At 29.5% G+C, this 13,807-nt stretch overlaps 1 protein-coding gene across 1 annotated transcript in view; it reads left to right on the forward strand.

The window, feature by feature from the left end:
* LOC112603395 (voltage-dependent T-type calcium channel subunit alpha-1G) overlaps window positions 1-10,586 on the forward strand; it is a 237,092-nt gene extending 226,506 nt beyond the window's left edge. The window contains exons 28-37 of the mRNA XM_025351931.1: window positions 1,013-1,231; window positions 1,373-1,565; window positions 1,649-1,800; window positions 2,044-2,153; window positions 2,309-2,439; window positions 3,724-3,873; window positions 4,589-4,881; window positions 8,302-8,482; window positions 8,671-8,867; window positions 8,939-10,586. Of these exons, the coding sequence (XP_025207716.1) occupies window positions 1,013-1,231; window positions 1,373-1,565; window positions 1,649-1,800; window positions 2,044-2,153; window positions 2,309-2,439; window positions 3,724-3,873; window positions 4,589-4,881; window positions 8,302-8,482; window positions 8,671-8,867; window positions 8,939-9,454 (2,142 nt within the window). The 3' untranslated portion in view covers window positions 9,455-10,586. The remainder of the gene's footprint in view (window positions 1-1,012; window positions 1,232-1,372; window positions 1,566-1,648; window positions 1,801-2,043; window positions 2,154-2,308; window positions 2,440-3,723; window positions 3,874-4,588; window positions 4,882-8,301; window positions 8,483-8,670; window positions 8,868-8,938) is intronic.
* Window positions 10,587-13,807: the final 3,221 nt, after the last annotated feature.

Raw genomic sequence — 13,807 nt, forward strand, 5'->3', positions numbered from 1 at the left:
AATTAAAATAATTGGCATATTGCTGATTTTTATATTTTTGCTTATCGACGCATACTCTTGATATTAAGTGATCAAATTGTGTTACTGAAGTCAGCTATAATATAATACACACATCTAGTACCTGATATGCAGTTTTTCAGATAAATATTAGTAGCACAAAATACTTCAGCCGAATGACTAAATAAATTAAAATATTGATTATTGAAAAAGACAGAAGATATTAAAAATTATTTTTTTTTTTTTTAATATTGAACACTTTTTTGGTGCACACATTTGCAATAAAATTTATTTTTTCTTCAGAGGAAACATTTATTAATATTAGCAACTTTAAATATACATATTTTTTCAAGCAACGTTGATGAATACACTTTTTTGATCTCATCAATTGGCTGACTTGCTGCAATTTAAAGTTTCCTCTTGAATGTTTTTAAAATGTGGGGAAATTTAACTTATTTATGTCAAAAAAATATGACTAAATATAATGAAAAATAGCAAAATAAAAGCATCCGGTAATAAAAGCACATAAAATTAAATAATATCTATCAAACAACACCTTACTTTAAAATGTTATTTAATTTTTTTTTAAATAAAGGGAGACAAATATTTATTTGAACTTTAAATTTCTATAAATCAGTGAATTGTCGAGATAAAAAAAAAAAGAAGTGAACTTATGAAAGTTGTTTAAAAAATAGTGCCATCTGAATTTCATAACAATAGTATGTGTTACCATTAAAAATAATATAGGTTCTATTGCAAATATGTATACCAAAAGAGAAATGATTTTGAAACTTAGACCAAAATGTATTAATTTATTATCTATTATCTTCATCAAAAATTGCTATTTCAATCTAAAGCCACCTGATTGAAATATTCTGTATTACTATTTAACTGAAACACGCTGTATACTCAATCCTATTATATTATTATCTATTAAACGAAAAGGTCGTTTTCGGTATAAAAATAAAATTCGTCAGTTTAAAAAAACAAACTAATCGTTTTATGTTCTGATTAGCTTTTCAAAGGGACATTTTTTCACTGTGAGGGCCCTAACATTAAACACGTGCGTGACAAAAAGGAATGCCTAGCTGACAAAAAAAACACATGGGTCAATCAAAAATATAATTTCGACGATCTGGGCAAGGCTTTAATGTCTTTATTCGTGCTGTCATCCAGAGACGGTTGGGTGAATATCATGTACACGGGTCTGGACGCCGTGGGAGTTGATCAACAAGTACGTGAAATAAACTATCTTTTAATGGTATTTTTCATCAAAATGTGTATTGATTGACGCGCAACATTAACTGCATTGTGTATTCATTATTACTTTTGATGTTTATTTGCCCTTTTTTCCATTTTATTTTTTTTCACTCAGCCGATCGAAAACTATTCGGAATGGCGACTTTTGTATTTTATATCGTTCATACTGCTCGTCGGGTTTTTCGTGCTTAACATGTTCGTTGGCGTGGTGGTGGAAAACTTTCACAGATGCCGGGAAGAACAGGAAAAAGAAGAGCGAGTCCGGCGACTGGCCAAACGGGCAAAACAAATGGAAAAAAAGCGGAGAAGTAAGTTTCTGAAAAATACAACGACCAATAAAAAATAAACAATCAAAACAATAAACTAAAAATATACGCTGTTTTTTTTACAGAAATGCACGAACCACCGTACTATAGAGATTACAGCAGCGCCAGACTATTGGTGCACAGCGTAGTCACGTCTAAGTATTTCGATTTGGCCATCGCTGCTGTTATTGGTCTTAACGTGGTCACGATGGCACTAGAATTTTACATGATGCCTAAAGTAAATTTTTATAGAAATAACTATGGATACTATTTGGAAAAGTCTTTCCAAAGAGATTTTTTTCTCACTATATACGTTTTATTATACATTTCACGTGTACTTAAATGATATTGACCCGTATTTTTTTTATTTTTTTTTTTTTTTTTTGTATTCTTTTTGTTCTACGTTCAAATTATATATTTGTAAATATGTAGGTACTTGAAAAAAACCACGAGTATTCAACCCATTTTTTTTTTTTTACAGGCGTTGACTTACGCATTGAAAATATTCAATTATTTTTTCACCGCCGTGTTCATACTAGAGTGCGTGATGAAAATGCTGGCACTGGGACTTCAGCTCTATGTGAAAGACAAGTACGTATACGTAGATATTGTATAGCCTCACAAAAGGTGGATAAAGAGTGGAGGAAGAACTTTGATTTTAATCTCACCCCACACGCTTTTACATCATAATTTTGTATTGATACAACGTCATGACATTATATTATAATTATTATTGATTATTGTAGATGGAATATATTGGACATCGGCATCGTCATATTGTCCATAGTGGGTATCACGTTGGAAGAATTAGAATCCAAAATCATACCGATCAATCCGACCATCATCCGAGTGATGAGAGTGATGAGGATCGCTAGAGGTGCGTATAATTAAATTTAAAATGTAAATAAAAAATCAAGATATTCAAACAATAAACATAATAATATATACAATATACAATATGTATAATATAATGTAAGTACCTATGTAGTAGATATACAAAGCAAACCTGTATTTTAACATTAATTAACAGCAGCCAATGTACGTTTATGCTATAAACATTTTAATTTTAGATAAGCGGACAGATTTTTCACTCATATAAGAAAAGAAAAAAAAACTATAAAAAGTATAATTATTTTTTTTGAAAATCAAATAAATCAAAAATAATTTATTTAGACAATTATATTTTTATATTGTTTAATGATAAAAGAATCACCATCTATGTATATTGTATATTACAGTACATAGCTATTCGGAGGCTATTTCGTTTAATTAAATTTTCACTTTTGGATTTACTCTAACCTAGCCCTGCGGGTTCCTTGCGTATCGAATACACATCTACTTAATAATATATAAGCCAATAATCTTCGGTTGTACGTCGACTATATTTACGTACCTTAATATAGCCAATTAGTGCAATAACACTACGCTTGACTGTACATATGACCGTAATATCGTATTTTAGGTGCTGTGCAAATGTGTATTCACTATATAGGGAAATAAATGTCTTAGTATAAATAATACGCCAATAATATGAACGTGTGTTTTCGCTATGAAAATAAATATCGTTAGCGCATTTTATTGTAACTTAAGTGCTTATTAAAAAATATTACGTACAACGAGTTCGGGAATTATATGAAAATTGGATTTTCCTACTTAAACAGTAAACATTCGTAAATCACAGAAATGGTTCCAGCAATATTCGCATACGCGTATCGTATGAGCACTATACACCTGTATTATTACAAACAACGATGAACTTTAAACGAATATACTTATTTGTTCAGAAAATATGATTATTTACAAATTTCTCCCCGATTTTTGACAGTATAAATCTTTTGAATTTACGTTATGCATAAGTTAAGTCATTTATTTAATTCAGTGTAGTTTATTTGAACGGCTTGTATTTAAATCTAAAAACATTAGTATATATTATTTAAAATAATAATAACTGAGCTTTTTAGTGAACCAAAATACCAAGTAACATTACACCGTTCAGGTTATTTTGAGTTGATAAAAAAAAACCTGACATATTTAATTTTTTCTAAAAATACCTATAACCTAAATTAAAAAATTAAAAATAATAATTTAATCATTCATACTATTATTACTATTATATTATTTAAGTATAGGACAATAATAATTGTTATGGCTTTTTTTTCAGTTTTAAAGTTACTGAAAATGGCTAAAGGAATAAGAGCTCTTTTGGATACTGTGATGCAAGCATTACCTCAAGTGGGAAATTTAGGACTCTTGTTTTTTCTATTGTTCTTCATATTCGCCGCATTGGGCGTGGAGTTATTTGGAAGACTTGGTAAGCGCATTAAATAATTATTTCATTGTCAAAATAGCGTATAAATGTCTAAGTTTTTCAAAAACAAAAAATTAACAAGTAAGATTGTGGTCTATGTCAATAATAAAGATTACTGAATGAGAAGAGGGCATAAAAAAAAGGTTGACTTGTTTGAGACCTTATGCGTTTACACATTTGTTCAAAAAATAAAAACTTGATATGAAAACTGATATAAATACAAAACTATAAAAATTCACACGCCTTACTAAACCATAATGTCTAGATTTTAAGAATAAATATTTTTAATTTATTTATTTTGGTTATTTTTCAAATTGGTTTTATTGTAATAGTTAATTGATTTCAATTTCTTATTTAAAAAAAAAAAAAAATAGTATTATTTTAGATAATTCAAAAAAAAAAAAAAATCAAAATGAACAAATATAATTTTAAAACATTCAACATTTAAAACTTTATTTTAAAAACTATTTATTTCATAAAAAAAATTACATCCACCCAACTGATTGTAGAACGATTCGAAATCATGATTAACTACTTTTTTTAATTTATGTAATCGATGGCTCTTATTTGATTGCATATTTCAAAAATATTTTAGTGCATTAGGTTCCGAGTTTTTATCGTAAACACATTATTAACATTATCATTGTTTTTATTACTCTTCAATTTTTGTGCGTTAAAACGTTATCACCAATACATGTCAATAACGTGTTATGCACAGAGTGCAGCGACGAGCATACGTGCCAAGGCCTGGGAGAACACGCTCACTTTGGAAACTTCGGCATGGCGTTCCTGACGCTGTTTCGGGTAGCCACTGGGGACAACTGGAATGGCATCATGAAGGACGCACTCCGCGAAGACTGTGACAACGCGGCAGATTGCGTGAAAAACTGTTGCGTAGCCGACGGCATAGCGCCCATGTTCTTCGTCATATTTGTGCTAATGGCGCAGTTCGTGTTGGTCAACGTAGTGGTCGCTGTTCTCATGAAACATCTCGAAGAATCTCACAAACAAGTACGGTCATGCATGCCTTAAAACGCGGTATTATAAGTATACAAATCATCTTTGTTATTCGTTGCCCAAAAAGGTATATTTTTGATTTCTAAACCACGTCCTATAGATCTTTTCCTAGCGAGTCTTAAGAATCTATCCTGGACCGTCCTATATCCTTACTCGTTCTCCGTCTCTTTGCCCAACAGACTGCTCTAGACACGACTACCTGACTGGTAAAATTTTGTCGTGTCAAAATAAATAATTAGGGCTCAAGATGCACATTGTCTATATGTAAACGGTCTAGCCTAATCGTATAATGCTCAAGTATTACATAATATGAATACATATTATATATATTTTACTTAACACAGTTATTATTTATATTCTGTAAGCTATTATACTCAAAATTGCGTGCTATCGCAACTTTTAGTGCCTAAGTCTATAAAAGTAGAATGGAAATTGTACTTAAATTTAATTATAATAACGTAATAATTTAAAATTAAATATTTTCTTTCTAATGAGTGCAATGGGTATATAATAGGTAAAAGTAATAATAATTATTAAATTGTATGATTTATTTAACTAAAAAAAATAAAAATAAAAATATTTAAAAATAAACGAATTTAGTTATTATTAAATTATGTCATATATTTAATATAGCATGTGAAAAATCGAAAAAGAATTTCCAAAATAAGTGTCTAAAAATAAGTAAACATTAAGTTTTATGAAAATATTTTCAAATGAATAAAATTTAATAAACATAATCACATACTTCATATTTATATTATTTTTACCTAAAGTATATAGTGTATACATTTAAGTTTTATTTTAAAATATTTATTGATCAAATACAGCCAATTTTTAACCATATCTATAGTTGTATAACTATTTTTTCTCTTTTCACTATACTAATCGTTGATATGCTTATTTGTCAACCTTGTGTTTCACTTACAGTAGCATCATACTTCAATGTCTATTTACTGTGTATTATAAATTATACAGTACTATGTGTAAAGTACGATTTACAGTTACAATATATTAATATCAATCTATAATATATATGTAATATGTATCTATAACGTATATTACTGAACAAAATAACTGGCGTAATATATAACATAAATTATGACAATTCATTTTAACTGGTTATAGTGCTTAGACTCGTTGTCTAAGTCAATTTTTTGGTTTAAAAAAGAACAAATATTTTTATATAATTCGAAGAATATGAAAATATATTAAAAATTATGATCAACTAGAGGACCTAATCAAATTATATAAATAGAACACCCAATATATTTTTGTTATGTTATAATATATATTCATTAACTTTTGTCGTTAAAATGATTTTACACCAACACTCGATTATTCAAATTATTTAACCATCGTATTTATCATAGCTCCCTGTTCTAAATTAATATCGTTTGTTTCTTAATAAATATGACAACCGTTATTATAAATTATTTTTGTTATCATTTGTGTTTTTCGTTCCGAATGCCGGGTCAACTTATCTTCGCCCATAATTATTATACTCAAAAGTACCGCACAAACGGTAAAAGAAGTTTAAATGAAAAATAACGATGCCGGTCAAAATTACTGTCCGCGGTACAATGATGACAAAATCGTCTAAACAATTTTTATATTTTACTCGGATCCCTTTAGACTACAAAGCTACAAAGAACATAATATACGTATAAATACAATTAGTTTAAATAAAATTTATGCATTAAAAACAAAACCCTAATCTCAGAGGAATACGCGGACCATCAATTAATCGATTATGTTATAAATAAATCATATTATTGTTATCGATTATTCATTACAACTTTTTTACCATCATAAAAATGTACAAATATAATATATTGTTTTCCGGCGTGATAAACTTTTGACTATATTTTAAGCCACAATGTAATAATATTTTCGTTCGAAATTTCTATATGTGTGCTGTGTATAACATGCAGTTCAGACAAAACTCTCGAGCTAATAAAATTAGAATTACCGCTATTTCAATTTGTATGCGGGATACCGAGCCTTAAATATAATCTCCGTAAAATCGTTTATCCGCGTACATTCCATATATTCTAGAAATGATAAAAAAATATATTACAATAATGTTACTGCGCGGTTATTCGGTTCAAATAACAAATATTGCGATAGTAACAATATAAACGCCAAAGGAATAAAATTTTCGATTCGCAAAAATATTAAGGTATCCGTGTAAAATGTTCGTTTCATCAAAAAATGCACGCAAAGTGTATAACACAATAGCATTAAAATAAAACAAACGAAAATTTTTAAAATGCCTTCTTCAAAGTTATATGAAACATATTAATATGAAAAATGTATCGCAGAACCACCAAATAAATTAAATTTGATTATTTTTTCGCAAAAAAACATTGTATACTTTTATTTTGCTCAGTCATAATTATTTTTATCTCCAAACCGTTTTTGTAGGTAATTATTTGAGTTTAGTAATGATTTAGTCATAACTAATTTTAAAATATTACAATAACAATAATGCGCAATGCATTACAGTGACACGAAGTAAATGTTTTAGCCAAGCGTTAGAAATTATTATTTCAAAAATTTCGTAGGAATTAAAAATGCCTACGCGTGCATTTATTTCTATCCGTAAGAAGAAGTACCATGTGCTTCCGTTTGTATCCCGAGCCTGACACACACGCAACATTGTTATTAATGGTATGGTAGTGGTTATACATCAACACAATGTCATACAGCGCGTAAGAGACAACTCATTTTGTGATTCTAAAACTGAAATCACTCAATCGAAAAATAGCTTTTCTAGTATAATTATAATTCCTTTTTTGCTAACATTTTCTTTATTATAGCCGAACTTTAAAAATGTACAGAATGTAGCACATTATTTGGCGTTGCGCGCTGGATTTAAAATGTTTTAGGACGATAAGTGTAATGGATTTATATATTAAAACGAAAAAAATATTTTTTTAAATTTTTTTATTAAGTTCCGTCTTTTTTTGTAAATATTTTAAGCTCATATAATTTTGGTTTACAACACTCACAAATCAATTACTTAGCACTTAAAAAAAAAAAATGATATATTTTATTGTTGAATATATATTGAATACTTCAATATTCTACCAAATTTAAATCTTTTTATGTTTTCTTCGTAGTCATAACAATTTACGCAAAGAAGATTAAAACCCATAAGTTAATTGAACGATTGTAAAATTTTTTTTAAATATATTTTTCAACGCAGTAGTGTAGCTATTTTGTCTATACGATACGCCGATTAACAAATTAAGTTTGAATCGTATCGTGCTTAAAATATTATTCAGAACTAAGTTCGGGTTTACAATTTATAATTTAATATGATATCTTAATATCTTGATTATCTCACACGGGATCAAGAACAAATTTAAGTGCCTAAAATTAAAAACTCCATTTCTTTTTCATTTTTCGTAGATGGAAGACGAGATGGACATGGAAGATCAATTAGAGAGAGAAATGGCTGCAGAAGAAGAAGAACAATTGGTTCAGATGGCCTTAGACCACGAGTACTCGATTCAAAATCCTTTGTGCAAAGAATTTTCACTACCTGCTGACTTTACCTTTAAAAGTTTACCACCTTCACCTCTATACCAAAGTAAATCAACAAAATATATTTTAAATTCTTATGTTATACAACGGTGCATAAAAATACGCATTCCGTGTCTATAGTTTAGCGTTGCGATGGGTCTATTTACTTACGTAATATATTGGTTTTTTCAGTTGTTTTCAGTTTTTTAATCAAATTCTGTTATATCACACATTTTGTATCGTGTTTAATGACAGGTCAAGGACGGCGGTTTTCTTTCAACTCTTGGAGCGGTAGGATGACGGAACCCACTATCGTGCCGTCACAGAGGAGACGTCAGACCGTCCAGGAGTCGAACATGCTCGTTCCTCCGGCACTCATGCCAAATTTCATGATTCCTCATTTTGAATCCAGAAACCGGAAGTCGTCCCTGAGCGCGCAACCACGGAACGATGTAACACGATCTAAACATTTCACGTCCGCCCCACAAACCGATAACGAATCGTTTTTTTCTATCGCTCACAGGTCACTCGTAGGGACAGCATCCGGAGTTCCGGTTCGCAGCGACCGGCGACGGATCAACTGGACGCCTCTGGTCAACAGCAAAAGCAACATTTGCAACAGTTGACGGACTGGCAGTCGTCGGCGAACCAGGTGAAGCTACAGGCCAGGTGCGTCTCGGAAGCGATCGCCGGCGGTCAAGCAACCGGAAGCGAGAGCAGACGCTCGAATCGCGGAGACCCGGCGGCAGCGGCCAAGAACAATAACGGCACCTCCGCTACCGCGTTGCTGACCGTACCGGTGGCGTCCAATCAGAATGCGCTGGCTCCTCCGCCGCCGACTCCGCCGCCATCGCTGTCCCGGTCGTACGTCACACTGGCCATACCTGAAGAGTGCGCCGTCGACGTGCCGCTATTGCGATCCCGTTTTCCGGTGGCCAGGCGACCGGAAGACCCGACCTCGTCCGGTGTGACCGCCGCTGACAGTCCGGTCAACACGCTCGACGTGCGGATCGAGGCAAGCGTCAAGAGAAAGAAATGAATAGCTTTTCTGCCGACACTATCGATATAATGATACTGTTATTATCATTACCATTTTTATTATTACTATTATTATTATTATTATTATTACAATTATTGTTATCATCGTCGTCCTCGTTATCGTTATCATCGTTGTCGTCGTCATTATTAATATTATCATAACTACGAAATTCGCATATCCCGCGGTGTAAACTATCATTATTTTTGCAATTTTATCATTTTATCGCGTATATACAGAACACTCCACTCGAGACCGCATACTCTTTGTCAGGAAGAAACGTGTCCGCTATGAAGAATAACTTATCGTCAAAAGTATTTCGGAGTAGCGTATCGCTAATATACAACGCTTTAGTAAATATAATATATATCTATGATCGGGCGTTATCAGTTGCGTCGAATACTTTAGACTACCCGTAGATGCCTATCTATTTTTAACGCCAGTAAATATAATACGATAAATTAAAAATAAACTATAGCAAAATATGGCACGGTAAATAATAAATAAATCAAAGGAAAATCGAATCAACGTGCAATCATAAAGTAATGCATTTCGCGTAAGCTATAAAAATATTATGACTTCACCTTAAATTAATATACGTACGAGACCGCGATGAAGACGTATAACCCGTCAATCATTCAGTCCTTAAAGCTATACGAATCATAAACAAACGTGGTCTTTGAGATAACTATAATTTTTACAAAACTAGAAGGTCCGAATTAAAACATATACCTAGTTTAAGTTTCACCTAAAGTCTATGTGTTAACTTTTTTTTATGCTGTTCAATTTGTTTTTTACCCAAAACGTTTTTCTTTGGCACAAATTATGTACATAAAAATACTCTAGCAGTCGATGGTGCCTGTGAAACGTGATTTTTACGAGGCGTTTGTTAAAAGTTGCCATCACGCACCGGTCCGTCGAGTATAGTTCACGTCTTCGGGACGTGTCTATAATACGTAATGATACTACGAGTATACATATTGTATTTCACACCTATTCTGATAGTTTCTCGTCATCACGAATAAATTGTATATATATATTATATTATTTTCTAATTTATTATAATTTATAATATCTTTATCGACTTAAAACCCATTTTAGTTGTATTCCCTTAATTCACATAATAAATATACTACCAACGCTTACAGCCATCTAATATAATCCGATCATTCTATATATTATGATAATAAGTATTGTATATGACTGTTTAAAAAGATTTATCGATTCTGCCGATACATTTTGTTTTAAAAAAATTGTATCGACTAGATATGTTTGACTTTTTAAAAAAAAAAATTGTAAAAATCAACTATATTTAGACTAAATTTTTTATATTAAAAATCAATATTATTTATTAGGTTAATGTATAATTTAAATCGTAATAAATACGATATAAATACATTATGTGATTAATTTAGAATATAATTAGTAAGTAAAATTTATGTTAAAAATATTTATAATTCAAAATAATGATTTATATTGTTAGGTTGTTCAACGAATACACTACTATCACTTTTTTACTTAGCTTATAATAATTTTCAATATTGATATAAATTTAGGGCTCGGCAGAATCAATATCCGGTGGAATCGATAAGACATTTGATTATATATAATTAACTATAGCCGACGGAGTCGATACAAAATCAGCGAAATAAATGTACATAAGACGTGTCAAAATTATTCTGATTAGTTTGTATTTCACTAAAACGTGTAATTTATCGTAATATTATTAATTGTAATTTTAAGTGTTTCCCAGATGAATTTTATTTCTCTGGGAATTTTTAAATATTGAATTATCATTGACCTCAATAAAAACATACGAACAAAAAAGAGTAGGTAAAGTTATTATTTCAAAAATATAGTTGATTCTCGAAAACCATTTTCTTTACCTACTCCATACTATGATAATCATTAGTTATTAGAAAAAAACATTATTAAATCAATTTTAGGCACATCGTTTTATGAAATATAATATACCTATAACAATTCTAGATAATTAGATAACAACTGTTTACCTCTTTCAAAAACTTGAAGAAATATTATCTTTGTTATGTTATACTGTCTTAGCTACCCATGGGTAAAGAGTTAAAGGTGTTCAAAAATGTTTGGTTCAATATTAGCATCAAGTAATCTTTTACTTTTATTATTAATATTGACCTTTTTATAAATCATTTTAATGTAATTTTCAAAAATCAATTATTATTATACTAATATATTAATTAATCAATAAAATGAACAAATAAAGTTATTTTAATTTATTTCAAAAATATAAATTGTTAAATACAAAACAATTTACTAATGAAATTTGTGAATTCTTTAGGTCACGACTGATTAAAAACTATTACCTAGCTCTAGCGAGTTAAATGCTGCTTAAAAATTCGAAACTTTTCTGAATATTGTTCTTGAAATACCATAACATTTGTTAACATAAATGTATAAATCTAAAATTCTTATTTCTTAAAAGAACACGTTTGTCTGTTGATATATAATACAGTATGTCAGATTGTTAGGACATGATTTCGAAATTAATACGATATAATGTCCTAAAAACTCAAGTTTGTTCATTATTTCCATGAAAACGTATTTAATAAACTCATTTAGCTTTACTTATGATATAAAATAACATAAACAGCGCATACGCGTAATACATGTATAAATATATATTTTTTAAAGTAACATATATTTATTTATATATTTGTTAATACATATTATAATTTGTAACTAGATAAAATTAGTAGTTTCAAATAGGAATTCAATAACGTAACTGTACAATTTGTAAATGTATATATTTGTAAATCTAATAGAGTAAAATAATAATAATAATAACATGTAAATATTTATACTTAATACGTGCATAGTGCGTACATGTTATTTTAATGACCAGACACCATCTGTGTTGTTTTTCTAGATTTTTATCGAACACAAAACCATACGAATATAATTATTTCTATCAAAACATCAAAAATTAACGCAAGGTAATCGATTCGAAACTCATTACAGATAGGTAAAACAGTCGTTAGATACCTATACAACAAGCATACGCGAGTCCGTCAAAAAAAAAAAAAGCCGCGCCACCTGAAATACAAATTTAACGCAGCATCGAAATAGTAACACAAAGCCGATTTAAGCCGCGTATTTATGTGAAACCGTTCACAACTAAAATGGAGATAATTCGTAAAATGGTCTTGCGGGAGGTTTTTTTTTTTGGTTTTTTTAATTCTTGTAATTTCGTCTAGCCCGATGATTCTAACTATAGATACCCCGCAAATCGTAATCACTAGTAGAATGTTCCTCAGCCGCGTGCGAACAATTTACTTTTTATAGTAATGACATTCTAGATATTAAGTAGTAATAATAAAATAATAACAGTAAAATATTATTGTGCCATTGGACGTTTGTTTTCGATTATAGAATATAATATAATAGTCAATTTCTTTATTACGTTGTATACCTTCCTAGTGAAAGTATTGATTAATATAATATTATTATATGCTACGTCGAATCTGTGATAAAGTCAAATTTTTAGATACCTATCGCCTTCATATGTATCTAAGTATATTATATAGAAAGTGACGCATTTTAATGGCAACGCTAGTTTTTTAGGTTAAAACGATTTTTGTGTTTTTGGTTCTTAACAGTACTCAAAACTATAATAACGTTATTTTTTCAAAAACACAAAAAATCATTTGAAAAATTAGTGTAGCCTTTTAAATGGATCTCACACTGTATATGTATAGATAATAATCTTTATATTATAATATTATTATTACGCGAATATCTGATTTTGTATTGTTATTTATTTATTATTTTGTTTTTTTTTTTTCTAGAAAATGTAAAATCAAAATCGTCCAAATATGATATTATATTAATATCTAAGTTTGTGTAATTGTGTGTATATTATGTTTTATTGTATGTCTAGTCTTTAGATATTGATTAGTGATTTTCTATGAGACTGCCTATATCTTAAGTACATAACATTTATTTAGCATCTATAACAATAATTATTATTATATCTATAACATTATTACCCCGCTTGTATTAAATAACGTAAATATTTAAGTAGAGTGTAATGATTTACGTGTAAAAAAGTCTATACTACTCTACTCTCTCTCTCTCTCTCTCTCTTTCTCTCTCTCAATCACTCTCCGTCGAGCTCTTTATATCTCTCAAACTGACATAATATTATTATTATTATTATTATTATTATTATTAATTATTATTATTATTGTACAATTTTATTATTATACTATTACTGCGTTCATTATTATGTACTCTTAACGAATAGAATACATATCTTTGACAATTTTTGTATAATTACCCTATACATAGAATGTCTGAGTTAAGTAAAATTCTTTGGTG

This window comes from Melanaphis sacchari, unplaced genomic scaffold (genome assembly GCF_002803265.2).
Source record: "Melanaphis sacchari strain LSU unplaced genomic scaffold, SCAv2.0 Contig107_pilon_pilon, whole genome shotgun sequence".
Classification (NCBI taxonomy): domain Eukaryota; kingdom Metazoa; phylum Arthropoda; class Insecta; order Hemiptera; family Aphididae; genus Melanaphis; species Melanaphis sacchari.